At 42.2% G+C, this 27,297-nt stretch overlaps 1 protein-coding gene across 1 annotated transcript in view; it reads left to right on the plus strand.

The window, feature by feature from the left end:
• The window catches only part of LOC129830079 (inositol 1,4,5-trisphosphate receptor type 3-like), a 53,532-nt gene that overhangs the window by 6,480 nt on the left and 19,755 nt on the right, over window positions 1–27,297 (plus strand). The window contains exons 2-22 of the mRNA XM_055892280.1: window positions 16,057–16,127; window positions 18,836–18,957; window positions 19,047–19,133; window positions 20,786–20,944; window positions 21,946–22,044; window positions 22,396–22,479; window positions 22,630–22,776; window positions 22,930–23,025; window positions 23,140–23,199; window positions 23,304–23,443; window positions 23,590–23,689; window positions 23,767–23,927; window positions 24,147–24,288; window positions 24,842–25,003; window positions 25,137–25,309; window positions 25,394–25,513; window positions 25,640–25,828; window positions 25,999–26,250; window positions 26,355–26,499; window positions 26,669–26,813; window positions 26,979–27,175. Coding sequence (XP_055748255.1) covers window positions 16,057–16,127; window positions 18,836–18,957; window positions 19,047–19,133; window positions 20,786–20,944; window positions 21,946–22,044; window positions 22,396–22,479; window positions 22,630–22,776; window positions 22,930–23,025; window positions 23,140–23,199; window positions 23,304–23,443; window positions 23,590–23,689; window positions 23,767–23,927; window positions 24,147–24,288; window positions 24,842–25,003; window positions 25,137–25,309; window positions 25,394–25,513; window positions 25,640–25,828; window positions 25,999–26,250; window positions 26,355–26,499; window positions 26,669–26,813; window positions 26,979–27,175 — 2,851 coding nt within the window. The remainder of the gene's footprint in view (window positions 1–16,056; window positions 16,128–18,835; window positions 18,958–19,046; window positions 19,134–20,785; window positions 20,945–21,945; window positions 22,045–22,395; window positions 22,480–22,629; window positions 22,777–22,929; window positions 23,026–23,139; window positions 23,200–23,303; window positions 23,444–23,589; window positions 23,690–23,766; window positions 23,928–24,146; window positions 24,289–24,841; window positions 25,004–25,136; window positions 25,310–25,393; window positions 25,514–25,639; window positions 25,829–25,998; window positions 26,251–26,354; window positions 26,500–26,668; window positions 26,814–26,978; window positions 27,176–27,297) is intronic.

Here is a 27,297-nt window from a genome sequence, read left to right on the forward strand (position 1 = left end):
TCCATTTCTTCTCTCACTGCCTGTCGACATCTAGTGGAAGACGTATGAAGTGCATGTATACTGATATATATCAAGGACATTTATAGGCAGGCCCTAGAACAGAGCATCGATTTCAGATTTTCCACTTCCTGTCAGGAAGTTTGCTGCAAAATGAGTTCTGTTTTACTCACAGATATAATCCAAACGGTTTTAGAAACTAGTGAGTGTTTTCTATCCAATAGTAATAATAATATGCATATTGTACGAGCAAGAATTGAGTAGGCCGTTTGAAATGGGCACCTTTTATCCGGCTACTCAATACTGCCCCTGCAGCCCAAACAGGTTAAGCACATCATGGCTTCAGTTATTATTTAGTGTTTTATCCTCTTATGTTTGTTGTGTAGTAAATGTTAACATTTTTATTTATTGTTTTTTCCTGTGAAGCACATCACATTGTATTCCATGTCTGAAATGTGCTGTATACATAAAGCTTGATTTAATAAATACAGCTTGATTAGACATGTAGCAGTGGTCCAGCGTAGAATCTCTGCGGGTTGGACAGTCAATGTGTTAATAGATATTCGGGAGCACTGTTCTCAAATTACTTTGGTTAAAGTCACCCGAGACAATGAACCGTGTACTAATAAAGATCTTTGAGAGCATTTTTGGTATCGCTTTGGGCGGGATGTACATAGCCGTGGCGATAATCCCTGAGAATGTAAAAAAGCGTAATTTGATGACCAAGTATTCCAAGCAGAAGCACGTAACTTGCTGTACGTTTCCCCCGTTGCAACACTTATTATTGGTCATAAAACAGAGCCCTCCGCCTTTTTTCTTGCAAGAAAGAGCCCTCTTCCTATCCACTCAATGAACTGTAAAACCCACTGGTTGTACATCATCCGTTTTGATATCGGAGGAAAGCCAGGTTTCAGAAAAACAGAATATGTTGAAGAGTCTGATGTCCCTCTGGAAGGAGATTTGTTGAGTTTGTCAAGTTTATTCACTAATGATTGAACATTGGCGAGTTGTATCCTCGGTAATGGAAGATTGGTCACCCGGCGTCTCAATCTGACTAAGCCCCCCCCTCCCCTCCACGGCTGCCTCTATGTCTTTGTTTACTACTCTCCGGTAGGACTCTCAACCAACCCGGCGCCTCACTGAAGAAGCTAGACCATTGTTCCGCCGTCTCTGTACCTAGTGATCCATATATTCCAATAGTTCTACCCGGGTGTTTGAAGTAAAGCACGAAACAAATTGGGTAAGAAGATTTTAGAAAAACAGTAGAAAAAACAGTTGAAAAAGTAGAAACCTGCAATGTTTTGTAGGAGCTCAAAGTGAGGCGCCATCCATCGGCGCCATCTATGCGCCACCACGATACTTAGGTACTGATACGATATGTATTGCGATTTGATATTGCGATTTGACGTTCCAAATATATTGCTATGTCTGCTGCAGAGGGACAAAAGAGAGCCATGAGAAAACGAGTTTTGATCAGTCATGGAAATAAAAGTTCTGAAAACAAATTGGCGCACTTTTTAAAAAGATGGAGAACAAGATATGATGGAAAAATACTGGAGTTTTGGTGCAGGTAAGGCCAACTAGTGCAAAAATAATATTGTGTTATATCGTCAAAAATAATATCCCTATGCAACTATATCGATCCCCCCATCACTAATGTCTGTAGTAACAAAAGAAGGATGAGTTATTTTGATACCATCTGTGTCTATGCTTCTTGAGTAAAATACACATGTGAGAACAGTGCAGATCTCTGTGTTATGAATTAAATAATCAGGGACCTGACACAGGTTTCAAAGGTGTCATAGCCTGCTCTCTTCCTGTGACGTCTGACAGCTGTGCTGCATTCAATCACACATAAGAGATGCTTTGGTAAAGCGCTGCCACCCATTGATGTAACCTAGTCAAACAGCACACCACTGATGGTATTCACACCACAATTTAAATATATAAAAATATCTTGCAAACATGTTTTTTTTGTACGTTGAGTCTCATGTTCAATTGCAATTTGAAGTATTTGTTTAGGCCTAATTGATTGAACCAGCTGTTTTGTATATATTTTGCTTTTTTGTTGATGTGGTCATATAAGCCCTCTTGGGTTTCCAACCTCACCTGCACACTTTTTTACCTTGTTTTTATCTGTACTATTTTGTCTTTCATTTGTTTTCTTTTGTGTGAATTAATTAAATTACCCTAAAGTGGCTCTAAAAAAAATCTGTTGTTTTTAAAAAATACCTAAATTCCTGAGGTTGAGTGATTCATGTGCAGTGCAAATGACCAGGGGAACAAAAAACTATTCATTACCAGGTGGAACACTACAGACTCTAGCCAAAGTAATGAGCCCATAATAGGTAGACAACACCCCTACCTGGCTGCTAGGTAATGCTCATTGATTATGTGGAGGGGATAAAGGGTCATTAATTGGAGACAACCCTCTGCACGCTAACATGATTATACAGACAGATGGTAAAGATGTAGGATTAGCTTGGCCTTTCAGACAGGCTCTTTTAAAAGCATGAACCCTTTTTGCATGTTTTCACAGCATTGTATGGGCCTGTCCTGCCTTCTGTGTGTCATCTACAGTCATGGAACTACCACTTATAATAGGCTATACAGTAGATTACCAGAAATGGGTCGATTCCACGTCAACAGGAGCAGGAATATTTTTGGTGTCTCAGATTGTTCTGGCAATTTTCACGCAAAAACTTAATTGCGAGGAAATGTTTGAAATGCTTTTTACATTTTTACAAACCATTTTTGAGAATCATGATGAAAGTGACCAGTTTAGGCCCGTTTTAGACAGTGTACAAAACAATAGGAACACCGTCCTACTATTGAGTTGTACCCCCTTTTGCCCTCAGAACAGCCTCAATTTGTCAGGAAATGGGCTCGACATAGTGCCGAAAGCGTTCCACAGGGATGCTGGCCCATGTTGACTCCAGTGCTTCCCAGTTGTGTCAAGTTGTCTGGATGTCCTTTGGGTGGTGGACCATTCTTGATACACATGGGAAACTGTTGAGTGTGGAAAACCCAGCATTGTTGCAGTTCTTGACACACTCAAACCGGTGTGCCTGACACCTACTACCGTACCCCGTTAAAAAAGGCACTTAAATCTTTTATCTTGCCCATTCACCCTCTGAATGGCACACATACATAATCAATGTCTCAAGTAGAGGTTGACCGATTAATCAGCATGGCCAATTAATTAGGGCCGATTTCAAGTTTTCATAGCGATCAGTAATCGTAATTTTTGGACGCCGATTATGGACAATTACATTGCACTCCACGAGGAAACTGCGTGGCAGGCTGACTAAGACTGAGTGCAGCAAGGAGCCAAGGAAAGTTGCTAGCTAGCATTAAACTTATCTTATAGAAAACTATCAATCTTAACATAATCACTAGTTAACTACACATGGTTGATGATATTACTAGTTTATCTAGCTTATCCTGCGTTGCATATAATCAATGCAGTGTCTGTTAATTTATCATCGAATCACAGCCTACTTTGCCAAATGGGTGATGATTTAACAAGTGCATTCGTGAAAAAAAAACACTGTCGTTGCACCAATGTGTACCATAAACATCAACGCTTTTCTTAAAATCAATGCACAAGTATATTTTTTTTAACCTGCATATTTAGTTAATATTGCCTGCTAACATGAATTTATTTTAACTAGGGAAATTGTGTCACTTCTCTTGCGTTTTGTGCAAGCAGAGTCAGGGTATATGCAGCAGTTTGGGCCGTCTGACTCGTTGCGAACTGTGTGAAGACCATTTCTTTCTAACAAAGACCGTAATTAAATTGCCAGAATTGTACATAATTATGACATTACATTGAAGTTTGTGCAATGTAACAGCAATATTTAGACTTAGGGATGCCACCTGTTAGATAAATTACGTAACGGTTCCGTATTTTACTGAAATAATAAATGTTTTGTTTTCGAAATTATAGTTTCCGGATTTGACCATATTAATGACCAAAGGCTCGTATTTCTGTGTGTTTATTATATTATAATTAAGTCTATGATTTGATATTTGATAGAGCAGTCTGACTGAGCCGTGGTAGGCAGCAGCAGGCTCGTAAGCATTCATTCAAACAACACTTTCCTGCCTTTGCCAGCAGTTCTTCGCTGTGCTTCAAGCATTGCGCTGTTTATGACTTCAAGCCTATCAACTCCCGAGATTAGGCTGGCAATACTATAGTGCCTATAAGAACATCCAATAGTCAAAGGTATATGAAATACAAATAGTATAGGGAGAAATAGTCCTATAATAACTACAACCTAAAACCTCTAAACTGGGAATTTTGAAGGCTTACGTTAAAAGGAACCACCAGCTTTCATATGTTCTCATGTTCTGAGCAAGGAACTTAAACTTAAACTTTTTACATGGCATATATTGCACTTTTACTTTCTTCTCCAACACTGTTTTTGCATTATTTAAACCAAATTGAACATGTTTCATTATTTATGAGACTAAATAGATTTTATATATGTATTATATTAAGTTAAAATAAGTGTTCATTCAGTATTGTTGTAATTGTCATTATTACATATATATATATATATATATATATATATAAATTGGCCAAATTAATTGGTATCGGCCTGTTTTGGTCCTCCAATAATCGGTATCGGCGTTGAAAAATCATAATCGGTCGACCTCTAGTCTCAAGGCCTAAAAATCATTCTTTAACCTGTCTTCTCTTCATATACGCTGATTGACATCAATAAGGGATACTAGCTTTCACCTGGTCAGTCAAGGTCATGGAAAGAGCAGGTGTTCCTAATGTTTTGTACGCTCAGTGTATGCCTCCCGTAAGACCCTATGATCTGTGAACCGTACATGATACGGACAACATCTTGGTATCAAAGCAACTTGGTATCAAAACATCTTGGTATCAAAGCATCTTGGTATCAAAACATCTTGGTATCAAAGTTTATTTGTCACGTGCGCCGAATACAACAGGTGTAGACCTTACAGTGAAATGCTTACTTACAGGCTCTAACCAATAGTGTGAAAAAAAGGTGTGTGTGTAGGTAAGTAAGGAAATAAAACAACAGTAAAAAGACATTTGAAAATAAGAGTAGTAAGGCTATATACAGACACCGGTTAGTCAGGCATATTGAGGTAGTATGTACATGTAGGTATGGTTAAAGTGACTATGCATATATGATGAACAGAGAGTAGCAGGCGGGTGGTGGGACACAATGCAGATGGCCCAGTTAGCCAATGTGCGGGAGCACTGGTTGGTCGGGCCAATTGAGGTAGTATGTCCATGAATGTATAGTTAAAGTGACTATGCATATAAGATAAACAGAGGGTAGCAGCAGTGTAAAAGAGGGGGGGGGAACACAATGCAAATAGTCCGGGTAACCATTTTGTCTGAGACTTGGCACTCCGGTACCGCTTGCCATGCGGTAGTAGAGAGAACAGTCTATGACTGGGGTGGGTGGGGTCTTTGACAATTTTTAAGGTCTTCCTCTGACACCGCCTGGTGTAGAGGTCCCGGATGGAAGGCAGCTTTGCCCCAGTGATGTACTGGGCCGTATGCACTACCCTCTGTACTGCCTTGCGGTTGGAGGCCGAGCAATTGCCGTACCAGGCAGTGATGCAACCGGTCAGGATGGTCATTATACTACTTATAGTGTGCTCTAAAATATGGTGCTCTAAATAATGTCTTGATTCTGAAATACAAATGTTCTCATTCATTCAATATTAAAAATATCATTATTAATATCTCAAAACATCATCTGTTTTGATTTAGTTCATTTTAAGATTGGAACAATATTTTCTAAAAGCACATCACATTTCCAGAGTGGGCTTTCTGCTAATTCTGTGTGGGCTCTCTGATAATTCATACTAAAGGTATGATCCATTTTTATGAGCACCACCATCACAGTGAATGGGAAAATGGATTCAAACCAAACTCCCACTGCTGGTGACTTGCTGAATGTGCAATCCTAAAGGAGGGCTCTGATTGGTTAAAGACCTATAATGTACATTTCTATGTATAAAATTGTCATATCATTAAAGTACCAGAGATCCCACTGTGGAAATTTGACATGTTTGAAGAGTAACGTTATATTGTTCCAAGGCATATGTCTAAAAATAAGCTAAATCAAAAAGGGTACTTTTTGTAATTTTAATGTGGAATAAATGAATGTGAACATGTGTATTTCAGGATTTAGACATACTCTTTTATCATGTACAGTTCACAGATCATAGGGTCTTACAGTAGGCATGTATAGGTCTAAAAGGGGCCTAAAATTGCACCAAAAATGGTTTGTGATACACATTTAAAAACCATGTTAAATGTTCTTCATCCCAATTAACTTACTATGTGAGAATTTTCAGACGAATCTGAGATAACTAAAATATTTTCAGCTGGCGTGAAATCGAGTAGTATTCATACCCCTTGACGTATTCCACATTTTGTTCTTACAGCCTGAATTCAAAATAGATTTTTTTAAAAATATGATCACCCATCTACACACAATACCCCATAATGACAAAGTGAAAACATGTTAGCAAATGTATTGATAATAAAATACAGAAATATCTCATTTACTTAAGTATTCACACCCTTGAGTCAATACATGTTAGAATCACCTTTGGCAACTGTGAGTCTTTCTAGGTAAGTCTCTAAGAGCTTTGCACACCTGGATTGTACAAAAATTGCACATTATTCTTTAAAAATTCTTCAGCTCTGCCAAGTTGGTTGTTGATCATTGCTAGACAGCCATTTTCAAGTCTTGCCATAGTCAAAACTTTAACTAGGCCATTCAGGAACATTCAATGTCATCTTGGTAAGCAACTCCAGTTAATATTTGGCGTTGTGTTTTAAGTTATTGTCCTGCTGAAAGGTGAATTTGTCTCCCAGTGTCTGTTGGAAAGCAGACTGAGTCAGGTTTTCCTCAAGGATTTTGCCAGTGCTTAGCTCTATTCCATTTATTTTTATCCTAAAAAAAACCTCCCTAGTCCTTGCTGATGACGAGCATACCCATAACATGATGCAGCCACCACCATGTCCTTGATTTCCAAGATGGCGTAGCAGTCAGATGTCCATTGTCCTCGTCTTGTCCCGTGTATATATATTTTTCTTCGCATATCTTTTTTATATATATATTATTTTCTTCTTAAAAAACTCAACGTCAAAACACTCTCCTGCAACCCACCTCACCAAATGTGGTGCGGATCTGTTTTTTTTCTTCCTCAAAAGTATTATTCACCTCGTATCCGAAATCTACAACAGAAGCTAACAAGCTAACCAGAAGTTAGCCAGCTCACAAGCTAACGTTAGTAGCTAACGTTAATAGTTCAGCTAACCACAGCTAGCGCTCATCAGCTATCCTTTAGCTCGGAAAACTATTGCCAGTTTTGTACAACGCGACTCAGACCAGAGCATACCAGACCTATTTTTCTCTCCATATCCCCGGATTTTTACCTCAAGCTCTGGACATTTACACCTGGATCTTGCAGCTAACTAGCTGCTATCCGAGTGACTATCGGCTAACATCAATTCCGGAGCAAACACCAATTATCCCGGAGCTAGCCAGCTGAAGAGTGCCATCAGCCACTCCTGGGCTACAATCACCTATCCGGACCCGTTTTACTGCCGATGCGGAGCCCCACCGGGCCTTCACGACTGGGATACCGACGTTATCTGCCCGAGGGAGTATTTCAACCGGCCCCTCCATCGCGACGTAACCTGAACGTCCATATACTAACTGCGGCCCGCTATTCGTTAGCTGTCTTGAGCATATCGGCTGCTATCTGAACAGGTCTATCGAACAATCTTCTTAGGCCACTATAACTATTTTGACAACTGGATTGGTCCCCTCTACCACACGGAACCCCACTAATCTACCGACGGAATTGCACGGCGTGGCTAAAAACAGACCTCCATCTTCTGCTAGCTTGCTACCCATGACTAGCTGTCTGAATCACGAAGCTAGCACCAGTTAGCAAACACAATTCTACAACTCACAACCTCTCTTTCGCCACCGCCATCCGGCTTGGATTCTCCGTCGACACGACCACGTCTGGTCTGCAGACAAATACCCCATCCGCTGTGCCCTCAACCGGCCTCCGTCTGAGCAGACCCCCTCCGTCTGAGCAGACCACCCCCCCGGGCTACTAACTTTAAACGCCGCGGGCTAGCTTAGTGGAGGCCTCACTACTTCATCTACGGCTGGCCTCTGGACACTATGATCACTTGGCTACATAGCTTATGCCTGCTTGACTGTCCATTAATTCACGGTACTCCATTCTGTTTATTTGTGTTTTATCTGTCGGCTCTGTGCCTTAACTCAGGATCTGTGTGTAGTTAATCCGACCCTCTCTGCCCAGTCGTCGCCATTTTTACCTTCTGTTGCTGTGTTAGCCGACTAGCTGCTGTTATCTGACCTGCTGTTTTAGCTAGCTCTCCCAATCATGACCTGCAATCACTTTATGCCTTATTGTATGTCTCTCTCAAATATCAATATGCCTTGCATACTGTTGTTCAGGCTAGTTATCATTGTTTTGGTTTGCAATGGACCCCGTAGTTCCACTCTCCGTACCTCTGATACCTCCTTTGTCCCACCCCCCACACATGCGGTGACCTCACCCATTGAGACCAGCATGTCCAGAGATACAACCTCTCTTATCATCACCCAGTGCCTGGGCTTGCCTCCGCTGTACCCGTGCCCCACCATACCCTGGTCTGCACATTATGCCCAGAATCTATTCTACCACGCCCATAAATCTGCTCCTTTTATTCCTTGTCCCCAACGCTCTAGGCGACCAGTTTTGATAGCCTTTAGCCGCACCCTCATCCTACTGCTCCTCTGTTCCTCGGGTGATGTGGAGGTAAACCCAGGCCCTGCATGTCCCCAGTCACCCTCATTTGTTGACTTCTGTGATCGAAAAAGCCTTGGCCTCATGCATGTCAACATCAGAAGCCTCCTGCCTAAGTTTGCCTTACTCACCGCTTTAGCACACTCTGCCAACCCTGATGTCCTTGCCGTGTCTGAATCCTGGCTTAGGAAGGCCACCAAAAACTCTGAGATTTCCATACCCAACTATAACACTTTCCGTCAAGATAGAACTGCCAAAGGGGGAGGAGTTGCAATCTACTGCAGAGATAGCCTGCAAAGTTCTGTCATACTTTCCAAGTCTATGCCCAAACAGTTTGAACTTCTAATTTTAAAAATTAATCTCTCCAGAAATAAGTCTCTCACTGTTGCCGCCTGCTACCGACCCCCCTCAGCTCCCAGCTGTGCCCTGGACACCATCTGTGAATTGATCGCTCCCCATCTAGCTTCAGAGTTTGTTCTGTTAGGTGACCTAAACTGGGATATGCTTAACACCCCGGCAGTCCTACAATCTAAGCTTGATGCCCTCAATCTCACACAAATCATCAAGGAACCCACCAGGTACAACCCTAAATCCGTAAACATGGGCACCCTAATAGACATTATCCTGACCAACTTGCCCTCCAAATACACCTCTGCTGTCTTCAATCAAGATCTCAGCGATCACTGCCTCATTGCCTGTATCCGCCACGGGTCCACGGTCAAACGACCACCCCTCATCACTGTCAAACGCTCCCTGAAACACTTCTGCGAGCAGGCCTTTCTAATCGACCTGGCCCGGGTACCCTGGAAGGATATTGACCTCATCCCGTCAGTTGAGGATGCCTGGTCATTCTTTAAAAGTTACTTCCTCACCATATTAGACAAGCATGCTCCGTTCAAAAAATGCAGAACCAAGAACAGATATAGCCCTTGGTTCACTCCAGACCTGACTGCCCTCAACCAGCACAAAAACATCCTGTGGCGAACTGCGATAGCATCGAAGAGCCCCCGTGATATGCAACTGTTCAGGGAAGTCAGGAACCAATACACGCAGTCGGTCAGGAAAGCAAAGGCCAGCTTTTTCAAGCAGAAATTTGCATCCTGTAGCTCTAACTCCAAAAAGTTCTGGGATACTGTAAAGTCCATGGAAAACAAGAGCACCTCCTCCCAGCTGCCCACTGCACTGAGGCTAGATAACACGGTCACCACTGATAAGTCCGTGATAATCGAAAACTTCAACAAACATTTCTCAATGGCTGGCCATGCCTTCCACCTGGCGACTCCAACCTTGGCCAGCAGCCCCGCCCGGCCCGCTGCTACTCGCCCAAGCGTCCCCAGCTTCTCCTTTACCCATATCCAGATAGCAGATGTTCTGAAAGAGCTGGAAAACCTGGACCCATACAAATCAGCTGGGCTTGACAATCTGGACCCCCTATTTCTGAAACTGTCCGCCGCCATTGTCGCACCCCCTATTACCAGCCTGTTCAACCTCTCCTTCGTATCATCTGAGATCCCCAAGGATTGGAAAACTGCCGCTGTCATTCCCCTCTTCAAAGGGGGAGACACCCTGGACCCAAACTGTTACAGACCTATATCCATCCTGCCCTGCCTAGCTAAGGTCTTCGAAAGCCAAGTCAACAAACAGATCACTGACCATCTCGAATCCCACCGTACCTTCTCCGCTGTGCAATCCGGTTTCCGAGCCGGTCACGGGTGCACCTCAGCCACGCTCAAGGTACTAAACGATATCATAACCGCCATCGATAAAAGACATTACTGTGCAGCCGTCTTCATCGACCTGGCCAAGGCTTTCGACTCTGTCAATCACCATATTCTTATCGGCAGACTCAATAGCCTCGGTTTTTCTAATGACTGCCTTGCCTGGTTCACCAACTACTTTGCAGACAGAGTTCAGTGTGTCAAATCGGAGGGCATGTTGTCCGGTCCTCTGGCAGTCTCTATGGGGGTACCACAGGGTTCAATTCTCGGGCCGACTCTTTTCTCTGTATACATCAATGATGTTGCTCTTGCTGCGGGCGATTCCCTGATCCACCTCTACGCAGACGACACCATTCTGTATACTTCCGGCCCTTCCCTGGACACTGTGCTATCTAACCTCCAAATGAGCTTCAATGCCATACAACACTCCTTCCGTGGCCTCCAACTGCTCTTAAATGCTAGTAAAACCAAATGCATGCTTTTCAACTGCTCGCTGCCTGCACCCGCACGCCCGACTAGCATCACCACCCTGGACGGTTCCAACCTAGAATATGTGGACATCTATAAGTACCTAGGTGTCTGGCTAGACTGCAAACTCTCCTTCCAGACTCATATCAAACATCTCCAATCCAAAATCAAATCTAGAGTCGGCTTTCTATTCCGGAACAAAGCCTCCTTCACTCACGCCGCCAAACTTACCCTAGTAAAACTGACTATCCTACCGATCCTCGACTTCGGCGATGTCATCTACAAAATAGCTTCCAATGCTCTACTTAGCAAACTGGATGCAGTTTATCACAGTGCCATCCGTTTTGTTACTAAAGCACCTTATACGACCCACCACTGCGACCTGTATGCCCTAGTCGGCTGGCCCTCGCTACATGTTCGTCGTCAGACCCACTGGCTCCAGGTCATCTACAAGGCTATGCTAGGTAAAGTGCCGCCTTATCTCAGTTCACTGGTCACGATGGCTACACCCACCCGTAGCACGCGCTCCAGCAGGTGTATCTCACTGATCATCCCTAAAGCCAAAACCTCATTTGGACGCTTTTCCTTCCAGTTCTCTGCTGCCTGCGACTGGAACGAATTGCAAAAATCTCTGAAGTTGGAGACTTTTATCTCCCTCAACAACTTTAAAAATCTGCTATCCGAGCAGCTAACCGATCGCTGCAGCTGTACATAGTCCATCTGTAAACTACCCACCCAATTTACCTACCTCACCCCCATACTGCTTTTATTTATTTACTTTTCTGCTCTTTTGCACACCAGTATCTCTTCTTGCACATGATCATCTGATGATTTATCACTCCAGTGTTAATCTGCTAAATTGTAATTATTCGATTTATTGCCTACCTCATGCCTTTTGCACACATTGTATATAGATTCTCTTTTTCCTACCATGTTATTGACTTGTTTATTGTTTACTCCATCTGTAACTCTGTGTTGTTGTCTGTTCACACTGCTATGCTTTATCTTGGCCAGGTCGCAGTTGCAAATGAGAACTTGTTCTCAACTAGCCTACCTGGTTAATAACCTGTTGAGGATGGGGGCGCTGTTGAGACTATTTATGCTAATTGGGTAATTTTTGAAACGGCTTCCCACAAAATCCTTGATCGTACAATATGCATATTATTATTATTATTGGATAGAAAACAGTCTATAGTTTCTATAGGAGTTGAAATTTTGTCTCTAAGTGGAACAGAGCCCATTCTACAGCAATTTCCCTGACATGGAGTCAGATTTCAGAAATGTTGGCCACTGTTCTGAAGTCAGTTAAAAGGGCACTGTTATTGCTATGACTATACGGACACTTCTTACGTCTTCCCCTGGATGCCTTTACGTGATGACGATTCCAATGGGGTCGATTGCGCGTTCACAGGCACTACAAATGAAAAAACCCTGTAGCTAGCAAGTCTTTTCTTGGTGCGTAACGCGCGTGGAAGACACCGACCCGCTCCTGTTCCAAGCGTTAGTTTAGCCTGTTATATTTCTCCGGTCATCTTTTCACTCGTTATAGGAGTTAAAAACATCATAAGGTAGTTAATTTAAAGCGTTTTATAGCAATTTATATCCGTTTAGTGCGATTTTGGGACATTTATTTTTGAAACGATGTGAATAGCCGGGCACGCTTTTCAGTTCATCCCGAACGCAGTTGGCATTTCCACATGGCAAGAGGACAGCTTTCCACCAAAAGACGATTACTCCCAAGAAAGGATCCTTTGCCCAAGATACTGATGGAAGAACAGCTCATAGTAGGACATTTTTATTATGATAAATCGTGTTTCTGTCGAAAACATTTTAGTGGCTTAGGACGCCATGTTTTTTGACGTAGCTTCGCTTGGCGCAAACTGTATTGAAAAGTAAGGATAAATTAAAAAATGTAATTCCGCAATTGTATTAAGAATTAAATTGTCTATCAATCCCTGTCCACCCTATATTTTTTAGTCACGTTTATGAGTATTTATGTATAAGAGTAGATCACTGTCTAAGTGGCGCAAGGACATTTTCTGACCAGCTGAGCTACATTTCACATTGTCTAACCATGATTTTGGTGGCTAAATATAAACGTTTTCGATCAAACTCTATATGGATTGTGTAATATGATGTTACAGGAGTGTCATCTGAAGAATTCTGAGAAGGTTAGTGAAAAAATTAATATATTTTTGGCGATGTTGACGTTATCGCTCACTTGGGCTAGAATCAATGCTGGGCTGCTATGTGCTATGTGCTATGCTAATATAACGATTTATTGTGTTTTCGCTGTAAGACACTTAGAAAATCTGAAATATTGTCTGTATTCACAGGATCTGTGTCTTTCGATTCGTGTATGCTGTGTATTTTTACGAAATGTTTGATGATTAGTAAGTATGTAAACACGTTGCTCTAAGTAGTTTTTCTATTCCATTTGTGACGGTGGGTGCAATTGTAACCTATGCCATCTACCTGAAATATGCACTTTTTTCTAACAAAACCTATCCCATACCATAAATATGTTATCAGACTGTCATCTGATGAGTTTTTTTGTTGGTTAGGGGCTATAAATATCTTAGTTTAGCCGAATTGGTGATGGCTACTGGTGTTGGTGGACAAATAAAAGATGGTGGATTATGCTAATGTGTTTTTAGGTAATAGATGTACATCTTTACATATTGTGTCTTCCCTGTAAAACATTTTAAAAATCGGACATGTTGACTGGATTCACAAGATCTGTGTCTTTCATTAGCTGTATTGGACTTTAATGTGTGAAAGTTAAATATTTTAAAAAAATATTTTTTTTGAATTTCGCGGCACTGGTTTTTCAGTGGGGGGGGGGGTGTGCCGCTAGCGGCACGCTGATCCTAGACAGGTTTTAAATAAAGGTGAAATAAAAAAAATAAAAAATAAAAATGTTTGAAAATGTGGGTAGTGGTACTCGCTGATGTGTTGTGTTGGATTTGCCCCAAACATAACACTTTGTATTCCGGATATAAATGTCATTTCTTTACCACATTTTTTTTCACTTTTACTTTAGTGCCTTATTGCAAACAGGATGTATGTTTTGGAAAATATTTTATTCTTTACAGGCTTCCTTTTCACTCTGTCATTTATTTTTACCCATCTACCAATAGGTGCCCTTCTTTGCAAGGCATTGGAAAACCTCCCTAGTCTTTGTGGTTGAATCTATGTTTGAAATTCATTGCTTGGCTGAGGGACCTTACAGATATTATTAAAAAGCCACAAGCTTCCTTGTCTTTTTATCCTAAAAAGAAACTCCCTAGTCCTTGCCAATGACAAGCATACCCATAACATGATGCAACCACGACTATGCTTGAAAATATGAAGAGTGGTACTCAGTGATGTGTTGGATTTGCCCCAAACATAACGCTTTGTATTCAGAACATAAAGTTTATTTCTTAGACAACTTTTTTGCAGTTTTCTTTAGTGCCTTACTGCAAACAGGATGCATGTTTTGTAATATTTTTATTCTGTGAAAGGCTTCCTTCTTTTCACTCTGTCATTAAGGTTAATATTGTGAAGTAACTATAATGTTGTTGATCCATCCTCAGTTTTCTCCTACCACAGGCATTCAACTCTGTAACTATTTTAAAGTCACCGTTGGACTCATGGTGAAATCCCTGAGCGGCTTCCTAACTCTCCGGGCAACCGAGTTAGGAAGGACGCCTGTATCTTTGTAGTGACTGGGTGTGTTGATATACCATCCAAAGTGTAATTAATAACTTTGCCATGCTTAAAGGAATGTTGAATGTGATTTAATAATATATATATATATATCTACCAATAGGTGCACTTCTTTGCAAGGCATTGGAAAACCTCCTTGTGGTTGAATCTGTTTGAAATTCACTGCTCAGCTGAGGGACCTTAAAGATAATTGTAAATGTGGGCACAGATGAGGTAGTCATAAAACAAATAATGTTAACACCATTATTGCACAGAGAGTGAGTCCATGCAACTTATGTCACATTTTTACTCCTGTCCTCATTTAGAGTTGCCATAACAAAGGGGTTCAATACTTATTGACTCAAGACATTTCAGCTTTTCTTTTTTTATTAATTTGTAAGTATTTCAAAAACATAATTCCACTTTGACATTATTGGGTATTGTGTGTAAGCCAGTGACACAAAATCTAAATGTAATAAATGTTTTATTCAGGCTGTAACACAACAAAGTGTGGAAAAAGTGAAGGAGTCTGAAGGCACTGTTTGTTCCATAGATAAATTAATAATTCCAACGAGACCATTTGAGACAAATAGATCAATTTTTTTCTGTGTATATTAAATCAACATGTTTATGCTATTCACTCTGTTCATGTAGAGTTTAAGGATCTGATGATCTCTATTACAATGCAACTCTATGTCACTGACACTCACAGTGGCTCATAATAAATAGCTGCTTAAGTCAGACCATAATGAGACATGGAGCAAATCCAAGTGAAAATCAATGTAGATGGTTTCTGCATGAGGGAATTAGTGTCATGGTATTTGTTCTGCCATATCGGTGTTTCTCCTATATTAATTTAGCAGTGGTGGGCCGCCGCTGCTAAATTGTTGCCACCGCTGCAAAAAGTGTGATGTAATCTTTTTCATATGTATATATTTCTGCTGAGATGTGCTTTAAAAAAGGAGAGTCATTGGCTCAATTACTAGAGGTCTGTAGGAACAGCTAGAATGTCATTGCGCTAACGGTAGTAGCAATGTCCCACCCTTGCCACCACTGCTGAAAACAAACTCTAGGGGAAACACTGCATATGTTGCCATATGTATACCAGGAGTATTCAAATTTTACCCTACGAGGTCCGGTTTCTGTTCTACCTGCTATTTCATTGTACCCACCTGGTGTCCCTGGTCTAATTCAGTCCTTGATTAGAGGGGTAGTATGAAACAAAGCAATGGAATTGGCTTCAAGGTCCAGATTTGAATTTGAGGGCTGTATACAAACACTGCAGTGCAATTATTTGACTGTAAATGTTGATATATGATCTGCATTGTGTTGGTTTTCTCCCTAGGTTGGTGGATGACCGATGTGTGGTAGAACCAGCTGCAGGGGACCTGGACTATCCCCCCAAGAAGTTCAGAGGTTAGATGAGTATTCAATTATTTATTTAGGCCTACAACGTAAAGTGTATGCGGGTGCTTGCGTGTGTGTCTTTGTCAGAGTGGCATGTATGTGTGTGCGTGCATGTATACTTCCCTGTGTGTTTGTGAGTGATTGCCCATGCTATGCATGTTATTGTGTGTCTGCTTTATGCCTCTGTCTGTCAATGACTGTGACATATGGGGAATGTACTGTTCTCTGCCCACTCTGCCTGATATTGGCACCAGAGAGAACAGACTCCAAGTCAGAGAGCAGCCAAACACCCAGAACATTTTCCACTGGCTGGCCTCTGAAGGGGGCTGGAATCCGCACTTTCCTCTCATCCATCCCTCGAGTAACACACATTCAGAGCATTTCTGATCAAAGGTTCATTTGATGTCCTGCTCTTGGAAGTTAGTTTAAACAGAAATGTTGATGATCTACATACAGTCTAATGAAAAAGTAAGTTCACCCCCTAGAAAGTTGTATTGTTTTGTAAATATTTGGACAGATGGATATGTAATCTTCGCTTCAACACTATTGACAGATAAAGGTAATCTACTTTAACAAATGAAACTGAAAGATCATACTTTGCAATCATTCATTCATCAAAATCAACAGAAATGCAATTCTATAGTGCGGGAAAAAATAAGTACACCTCTAGCTTCAATAGCTGGTGTTGCCCCCTTTGGCTTAAATAGCTTAATGTAGCTGTTTCTTGTAACTGTCTATCAGGCTCTTATATTGACTGGGATAAAAAAAAATCCCACTCTTCTTTACAGTACTGCCTCAACTGTGTAATGTTTGAGGGATTTATTGTATGCACTGCCCGCTTCAAGTCCCCCCACAGCATTTTGACACGATTGAGATCTTGGCTTTGACTCGGCCATTCCATAATCCTCCATTTCTTCTTTTTGAGCCATTCTATTGTAGCTTTGCTTGTGTGTTTTGGATCATTGTCCTGTTGCAAGATCCATGTTCGATTCAGCTTCAGCTTTTTGACAGATGGCCTCACATTCTCCTCAAGAATTCTCTGGTAGAATATGGAATTTACGGTTGACTAAATGATGGCAAGTTGGCCAGGCCCTCAGGCAGCAAAGCAGCCCCAAACCATAATGCCACCGCCTCCATGCTTTACGGTTGGTATGAGGTTCTTTTGTTCAAAGGCAGTGTTTTGTTTTCGCCGAAGATGGCGTCTGGCATTGCGGCCAAACAACTCCACCTTTGACTCATCTGTCCAGAGCACATTGTTCCAGTAGTTTTGGTCTTTACCCAGGTGTTGTCTGGGAAACATCGGTCTTGTCTTCATATTGTTTTTGAGAGCATAGGCTTCTTCCTTTCTGACCTCCCATGTAGGCCAACTTCGTGCAGTCTCTTTCCGACAGTTGATTCATGTACTTTGACATTGATTGTGGCAAGAGAGGCCTGTAGATCCCTTGATGTTACCCTGGGGTTCTTAGAGACTTCTATGTCCTAGGTAGATTGCCAGTGGTCTGGAATTTTCTCCATTTGTAGATGATCCGTCGGACAGTGGAACAATGCACTTCGAATTGCTTGGAAGTGGATTTGTAACCCCTCCCAGACTCACAGGCATCAATAATTTTTCTTCTGAGGGCCTCGGATAGGTATTTTGATCTTTGCATGATGTGTTACCATTCACCCATATGGTTAATAACAAACCAGACCAAGTGTTTAACCATAATGGAAGGCTAGACCCTGCCAAGGTACTCTATAATGATTTCCTAATCATTTGCACCTGTTTTGGTGTACCTGATCCTAATTTTAGACATTTTAGGTGATGGTAGGGGTGTACTTTTTTTCTGCATAAGGAAATAGCATTTTTGTTTATTTTAATTGCATAACATTTTCAAAGTATTTTTTTGTGTGATTTGTTAAATTGGTTTACCTTTATCAATGAATGTGGTTGGAATTCAGCTCAAATATCCATGTGTCCAAATATGTCCAAAAAAATAACACTTTCCAAAGGGTGTATGTACTTACATTTACAGTCATGTGAAAAAGTATGTTGACCCATAAGTCTCAACAACTGTGTCATAGTCTAATTACACTCATTGTTTCCCATGTAATGGTTTTATATGAATAGTATTGTCAGCTGTTTGCATGAATTCCCTATATAAAGATTTTTCTTGCCACACATTGACTGTACCAAAGAAGCAATTTCAATATTTGCAGAAGGATGAGTGACATTGACATTTTTAAAGATGTTTGCCATTTTGGTGGCTGTAGAAGCTTCCTGTCAGGCCTGTGTGGCAGATAACAACTACTGTACTGTACTCACAAGGCACACAGACAGCCAGCTGATAAAGCCCTTCATCTCCAGTATTAGGCTCCTTTAAAAACAGGATATCCCTCTGAGGATAGGAAGTAAAATATTGACCAGACGCCCAGATCCACTCTCCCCTATGGTGGGTGTGGAGCAAGTTACTAACCGTTATAACATTATGCTTTTTATGTGGAAGCGATATATACTTGCTTAGACAGTGACCCAGCACATCTTTACTATAAAAAAAGTAGATGTTTGGTATAATGGCAGCCATCTTGGGATAGTAATCAATCTGCGATAAGTTCACCACTAGCTCTCCCCCCCATAATACAGGTATTTAAGTTTGAAACAAAACAGCTATTACAGTGAATACTCACCAGTCCCCTGAATAGCAGTCTTGACCCTTGAACCCACTCTCTTGTCTCAGACTGCCTCTTCAAAGTGTGTCCCATGAACCGTTACTCTGCACAGAAACAGTTCTGGAAAGCCAAGCAGGCCAAGCACGAGAAGGACAAGATCGCTGATGTTGTGCTACTTCAGAAACTACAGGTAAAAGATACTACCAAGGATCATACCACTGGATGCAGTACACTGGACTAACACTGAAACTGATGTAACCTTGTCCTTGTTCTCCACAGCATGCCTCTAACCTGGAGCAGAAACAGAATGAGACCGAAAACAAGAAAGTCCATGGAGATGTAGTAAAATATGGCACTGTCATTCAGGTAAGGTTTGAGTTCCCAGCAGCACTGTTTAGGTAAGCAGACCCTCAGGTGTTCAACAGCTTACGCTTCTCCCTACTCTGGTGAATGGAATTACTGTAACTCTGTTGTGATGTCATGGGATTAGGCCACTGTCAATGAATGGCTGGTCTTGTACCCGAGGGGAAGCTTGAGCACACCGGCACATTCTGAGTGTGAAGGGTCTGCAGAGCACAAAACAGAATGGGTCTGGTAAAGTATTGAGGTTTGAGCACACCTGCACAGTATCAATCAGGGATGGTTCCCAGAACATCTGTGTTTTAATACATGAAATATGCAGCATCACTCACTAAGGGGAGTTATTGACCCCGAGTTACAGGGATTGGTGTGATAGTCAGTCAGGTGATTCACAATCAAATCTTCCTCATCATGACTCTTAAACCTGGTCCATAACGGCATGTTTCTGCATGTCACTCCGGTATGGAAACCTAGACAGTCAGTGTGTCAGGTTGTCATTACCATTGCCAGGTGAAGTCAGATTTTCCTCTAGGTGTGTTCATATTCTAAAGAGATCCTAAGTGTTGAGAGAGAAGATTGCACAGGTTTTCCAGTAATACCTGCCGCTGGGCATTATGTAGCATAGCCTAGATTACTGCATATATAGCACTAGTCTGTGTTAAACCAAGAACAATAATATTTGTCTGAACTTGAATGATAACATATTTGAGAGTTTTGTTAATTTCATAGATATGCTACAGTTCATAGTCATCATCAGGTCTCTAGCCCCTGTTTTCATCACCGAAGGCGCAATAAAGAAAAGAGGTTTAATGATTCACAGGAAAATGCACAGAACCGTGTTCAATATCGCATGAGAAATGGATGTATTGACTGAGGTCTAGGGGCCAGGATTCCCACTCTCTGGACCTGCACCTAGTCAATATTGACTCTGAAGCCTTATCTTCACACAAACATAAAGGGCTGTGCACTTACAGAAACATGGGACATAAAGTTAAGGGTTAATGTTAAGAGCCCTCTCTTATCTGGGCAGACATTATAGGTGTGGTTCCTTGTGACTGTGCAGTGTGGCGTTCCTCCTGATTCGGACAGGCTGAGGTGGGAGACGGAGGGGAGGGTTTGTAGACAAAGTGGGTGTCGCGCTCTCTCAGGAGATCAATAACTGTAATCTGTTAATGGCTGTGCAAGTGCACACATCACACCAATGACAAGCATACAATACAGTACAACTCATCTAGTGACGTCACTTTATCTTCCAGGAAGTAAGTCCTACTACATAGCTTCCCCAGGTCTCTCCCACTCCTTTATTCTCCTTCATATCCTCTTAGCACATCTTTCTTTCACTAAAGCTTATGCTATTTCCCATTCATTCTCTCCCATTGAAATTAGAGAAATGCACTGTCTGTAGAACATACTAATCTCTGAATGACAGTTGCAGGGTGATCCTGTCTGTTGATACATGGTTTTAGTACTATTCATCTTGGTCATTCAGCCATTCTTAAGTGGTTCCATTTCTGGCTGGCTGGTTCCCATTCCTGAATGGGATAGTGAGCTATTCTAGCTTCCATCATAACAGCACAGTATCACAGACACAATATGAAAGTGAGCGAGGTTTAACAGTGGCCTGTTTTTCTGCGTGTGTGATCTGCCCTGGCTGACAGCTGCTGCATATGAAGAGTAATAAATACCTGACTGTGAATAAGCGTCTGCCTGCCCTGCTGGAGAAGAATGCCATGCGCGTCACCCTGGACGGGACGGGGAATGAGGGCTCCTGGATGTTCATCCAACCCTTCTGGAAGCTAAGGGCCAACGGAGACAATGTAACTTACCTAACTCGTATTGCTGCACAGACTCAACTGATATGCGCAGTTGCGTTCAATCACATAAACACAGGGGTGGGAAAAGTACTCAATGGTCATACTTGAGTAAAAGTAAAGTTACCTTAATAGAAAATTACTCAAGTAAATGTGAGTCACCCAGTAAAATACTATTTGAGTAAAGGTCTAAAAGTATTTGGTTTTAAATATACTTAAGTATAAAATGTAAATGGAATTGCTCAAATGTACTTAAGTATCAAACGTAAAAGTATAAATCATTTCATATTCCTTATATTAAGCAAACCAGACGGCACAATTTTCTTGATAAGTGTGTGAATTAGATCATTTTCCTGTCCTGATAAGCATTCAAAATGTAGAGTACTTTTGGGTGTCAGGGAAAATGTATGGAGTAAAAATTACATTATTTTCTTTAGGAATGTAGTGAAGTAAAAGTTGGCAGAAATATAAATAGTAAAATAAAGTACAGATACCCCAAACAACGACTTAAGTAAAAAATAGTTTAAAGTACTACTTAAGTACTTAACACCACTGCATACACACATTTAACACATGCAAACTCACAAATCTCAGACAATCTATAGGGGCAATCTGCAGTTGCTATATCAGGGTGGGGCTGGGTGGGGCTTTACCATAATTTTGTTTTACTTATAAATTAATGATATTTACCCATTGATTCTTGAAGAGCATAACTTATAAATGCCTCGTGAGCTTACTTCAACTGTCGTATATTATCAGAACCCAAAATATAAGCTTCAATCAACTCCAATGTTTGTAAACAATGTAAATATAAACAAACACTATATAGCCTCAAAACATGGTTAAATCTATAAGTTTGATATCATGGATGGTCAATCCATGCATCCATTGCACATTTCTCCAACCCCATCCCTCAGCTGGGGACAAGGCATTATTGTTTCAACTGCTTATTGCAACTTGAATTCTTGTGGAATTGTTGTTGTGCTTATTTCTGTGTTCTTCTGCAGGTAGTGGTAGGAGATAAGGTGATCCTGAACCCAGTGAATGCAGGCCAGCCCCTACATGCCAGTAACTATGAGCTCTCTGACCACACTGGATGCAAAGAGGTAAGAGAGTCATACCCACACATGATTAATCCATGACTGAATCTGTCTGGGAGAGTGAGGCTTCTGACTGTGTTACTTCCCAATTGCGAAGAACCAACGGTTGTTACTGCCAGCAATGATGATAAGCCCCACCTATTTCTACAATTTGTTTTCTTAAAATCTGATTTTAACCCTAACCTTAACCACACTGCTAATCCTATGGCTAACCCTAACCTTAATTCAAGACCAAAAAGCTTCATTTTTGTTTTCGTACACTTTGACGATATGGCTAGTTTTGACTTAGCAGCTTACCCATCTAGTGGGAACAGGTGTGCTATGCTGAAGCTGACGTATAGGTGTGTCCCCCTGCAGGTTAACTCTGTGAACTGCAACACAAGCTGGAAAATCAACCTGTTCATGATGTTCAGTGACCACAAGGATGAAGTCTTGAAAGGAGTAAGTCTCCTTTAACATTTGTGTGTATATTACTGTCACTATTTGTATCATTGTAATTGATTCTTCTTCACTTTCCAACCCTAACACAATAATAGCATTCTAACCTCAAGCTTCAGATGATTTGATATCTCTGCTGGTGTGTCTGGTCAGGGGGATGTAGTGCGGTTGTTCCATGCGGAGCAGGAGAAGTTCCTGACCTGTGATGAGTACAAGGTCAAGCTGCATGTGTTCCTCCGTACCACCCTGCGCCAGTCTGCTACCTCTGCCACCAGCTCCAATGCCCTGTGGGAAGTGGAGGTTGGTACACGCACGGGCACCCACGCCCACGCACACACACGTACTTGCCGTTTTTGAATCCTAGTACAGTTTTGATATGCTCTGTTGTACAGCAGCTAAATGGCCTAAGGTATGACGATTGAGGTTTGTTTTGATGGTGTGATGTGTTCCAAGGTAGTGCATCATGATCCATGTCGAGGAGGGGCCGGACACTGGAACAGTCTGTATCGCTTTAAACACCTTGCCACAGGGAACTATCTTGCCGCTGAGGTAACATGATCAAGTATTGGACCATGGATATTGGTCACCACAGTGCTCTGGTTATCACATGGGCAGTATTGATGCAGAGTCATTTTAGAGTGCATTTGTTTGTGGTTGCTTTAGGAGAATCCGGGTTATAAAGGTGACAGCGTTGAAATCCAGACTTCGGCGAGTGAAGATACGGTACGCATCTTTTTTTTTTTGACCTCCCAGTACTTCTGTCTAGTTAATCTAACACATGACAGTCAATGTGCTAAACTCTAACCCTTGTCCCCTGCCCTCTGTAGCTGGACAGTAGAGGAAAACTAAAGATGTTGGGTGAGAGGATAAAGTACAAGCTGGTGGCTGTGCCTCATGGGAATGACATTGCCTCCTTGTTTGAGCTAGACCCCACCACTCTGCAGAAAACAGACTCCTTTGTGCCAAGGTACTGTACCACTTCAACTCACTAAAGGCCTCAACCCGTCTGTACAATACAGTATATACAACTGTATATAGCTATTTATAAAGAAGCAAAGACTTGACCTACAGTATGTTTCACTGGCTTTCTATTGTAAACTTTCTTCCTCTCAGGAATTCATATGTGCGTCTCAGACACCTATGCACCAACACATGGATCCAGAGTACCAACGTGCCCATAGATATCGACGAGGAGAGACCCATCCGGCTCATGGTAAGAACCATGTCACTTGATTTACTGTGACACTGAGTTCATTCAGACTCAGTATTTCTGTTAAATCCTTGTTTCAGCTGGGCACCTGCCCTACCAAGGAGGATAAGGAGGCATTTGCCATAGTGTCCGTGCCAGTGATGGAGATCCGGGATCTGGACTTTGCCAATGATGCCAGTTTCATGTTGAGCACAATAGTGGACAGGTTCAATGAGGGCTTTATCAGTCCCAATGACAGAAGGTAAAGTATATGCAGAAAAGGCCCCAAATGAATCTATGAAATCAAACTACTTCTAATAAACCTAACTTTTCCCCTGTGAGCTCTATGTTATACTTGATTAAAGCCAGCTGTTTTACAGCTTATACTGTAATCCAGTCAATGGCATAGTTCCCTGGCCAGACTCAATGTGCCAGACCAGTAACAGCTGTGTCCGACCGTGTCCTGTGTTTGACCCTGCAGATTTGCCATTAAGCTGCTGGAGGACCTAGTGTTCTTTGTGGTGGACACGCCCAACAGCGGCCAGGTCGTCCTGGATGTGGCGATGACCAAGGCCAACCGCGAGAGACAGAAACTCATGAGGGAACAAAACATCCTCAAACAGGTCAGAAGACCCACTCTAAACATCTGGGTTGCATTAGACCAGGGATGGGCAACTTTGAAAACGGAAATCATCATGGGGCGTAGGGAAATGTTGCCATTTTATAAAATAAATTCATGTAATTGTACTCATTTTGACATGGGGCGGAGAGAAAAAAATTGCAGTTTTACAGCTAATTTCCTGCAATTCTACACATTTTGCCATAGGGTGAAGGCAAACAGTTTTTTATATGATAACTGATGATCAATGGGCCCCAACCCGGTCGGTAATTCAACCTTGCTTACTACAAGTTTAGATAGCTGGCCTCAAGACTAACTTACTAATAAATAAATGAATTGCTGGCATGGGCTAATTGAGTGACTGCTGATGCACAGGCAAATTTCAAAATTGTGCTTTGTGTATTCTATTATTCCGACTGAGTTCCACCCCGAAAAGAAAATAGCCAGCGGGTCTGCATTAGACTGATGATGACATATAGAGTCAACATTTCTTGTCATTATATCCATATTGTCACATGTTCCCTTGAATAGTTCTCTATTCTTTTGTCCCTTCAAAGATCTTTGGGATCTTGAAGGCCCCTTTCAAAGATAAAGGGACAGAGGGCCCATTGCTGCGATTGGAGGAGCTGTCAGACCAGAAGAATTCCCCCTACCAGTACATGTTCCGTCTCTGTTATCGGGTACTGCGACACTCACAGGAAGACTACCGCAAGAACCAGGTAGACCACATTGTCTCACATACTTTTTTCCTTCCATATTCCTGTCCCTCCGTCATTTATCCAAACTGAATTATTGATCCCTGGGCCTTCTTTACTTCCAAGACACATTAGTCTCACTCTTTTGCCCCATCAGGAGCACATAGCCAAGCAGTTCGGGGTGATGCAGTCTCAGATTGGCTATGACATCCTGGCTGAGGACACCATCACTGCTCTGCTGCACAACAACCGCAAGCTGCTGGAGAAACACATCACCAAGACGGAGGTGGAGACCTTTGTTAGCCTGGTCCGCAAGAACAGGGAACCCAGGTGAGGAGAGTGACCCCCTGACTAAATAATACCCATGTACATTCAAAACTGTTGTATCTCAAACATGGGCCTGTTTCCCCTCAGGTTTCTGGACTACCTGTCAGATCTGTGTGTGTCCAACAACGTGGCCATTCCTGTCACTCAGGAGCTGATCTGTAAGTGTGTGCTGGATCCCAAGAACCAAGACATCCTCATCAAGACTGAGTGAGTGGCACTTCTTTTTTACTGAACTGCACACATCCACACACTTACCTAAACATGCGATGGCCTCTGTGTGTGTGTGTGTGTGTATGCATGATTGAATGTGTGTGCCTATGTTTGTCCATGTAGACGACGTGTGCCCAAAGAGATTCCCAATGCCACTGAATACATGGGCATGGAGGAGTATGCTGACGATGATGAGGTGTGGCTAGTCTGGACTGACAAGACGAATGAGAAGCAAGAGAAGGGCATCAGACAGCTAGCTCAGGAGGCCAGACAGGGGAATGCTCATGACGAGAACGTGCTCACGTACTACAGGTGTTTACTCCTCACTGATGTCACATCAGTATCCTTCTCATTTCCTAGACATGGGAATGTCGTGCACAAGTCATCGTTTAAAAAGGAAGTTCTACTGATCTGAAATATTCAAACCACGATGACGTTTTGTCTATGCTTCATTGTCGAACATTTCTCTTTTTTTATGGTAGGTACCAGCTGAAGCTGTATGCACGAATGTGTCTGGACCGCCAGTACCTGGCCATAGATGAGATCTCCAAGCAGCTGGATGTGGAGCTCATCTTCCTGTGTATGATGGACGAGACACTGCCCTTTGACCTGCGCGCCTCTTTCTGCAGACTGATGCTGCATGCGCACGTCGACCGAGACCCCCAGGAGCTGGTCACGCCCGTCAAGTTCGCCCGTCTCTGGACAGAGATCCCCACCTCCATCACAATTAAAGAGTATGACTTCAAACAGTTTTCCCAGATATGGTTTTACGCATAATGTCATTGCATTCTAACTGCTTGTTGTATTCCTATACTTCTATATCTCTTCCCTTTCTCAGTTATGACTCCAACATGGATGACTCGCGAGACAATAAGAAGAACAAGTTTGCCAACACCATGGTGTTCATGGAGGAGTACCTCAACAACGTCCTCAATGATGACTTTCCTTTCGCTGACGAGGAAAAGAACAAACTGACCTATGAGGTATCAATTCTCTCTTTTCTCATTCCTATTTCTACTTAGAATACTGTGAATACCTCCAGAACGCTGCTGCCTATATTTGGTATTGAGACAAGAACTCTCTGGCTCTCTACCACTTGGCCCGGAGAAGTCCCGATAGCATGATAACTGCTAGAATGTTTTGTCCCCTCAGGTGGTGAGCCTGGCCAGACACCTCATCTACTTTGGCTTCTACAGTTTCTTTGAGCTGCTGAGGTTGACACGGACCCTTCTGGGAATCATCGACTGCATCCCTAACCCTTCACTCATCAACCCCATGTTCCAGGACGATGGCAGTGGTAAGAGAATGAGAAACACCTCTACTCTGCATTTAACATTATTATGAGAGAACTACCACACAGCACCATTTTATAGAACAAATCAGCACAACAGGCGTTCAGATTCAGGTTTCCTCCTGATTTTCACCATTGTAGTAATGATGCCACTCCCACTCTGTCTGTTAGGGAAGAACCTGAAGCGTTCCATCCATGGTGTTGGCCAGATGATGTCCACCATGGTACTGAGTAGGAAACAGTCCATGTTTGGCGGTCCAGGCCGGAGTGCTTCCAACACAGAGGGCCAGAACCGCAGTAAGGACAGCATCGACAAACAGGACGTCACTGTCATGGACACCAAGCTGAAAATACTGGAAATCCTGCAGGTTAGAGCTTACTAGAACCCAGCACGTCTCATGAAATGATACAGACATGGCACTGTTGAGTTTTACGCTTGGGAAAAATTAGAGCCGTTCAAGTATCCCTTTTACGCTAAGTGCTGTTCTTT

The sequence above is a fragment of the Salvelinus fontinalis genome, chromosome 31 (genome assembly GCF_029448725.1).
Source record: "Salvelinus fontinalis isolate EN_2023a chromosome 31, ASM2944872v1, whole genome shotgun sequence".
Taxonomy (NCBI): domain Eukaryota; kingdom Metazoa; phylum Chordata; class Actinopteri; order Salmoniformes; family Salmonidae; genus Salvelinus; species Salvelinus fontinalis.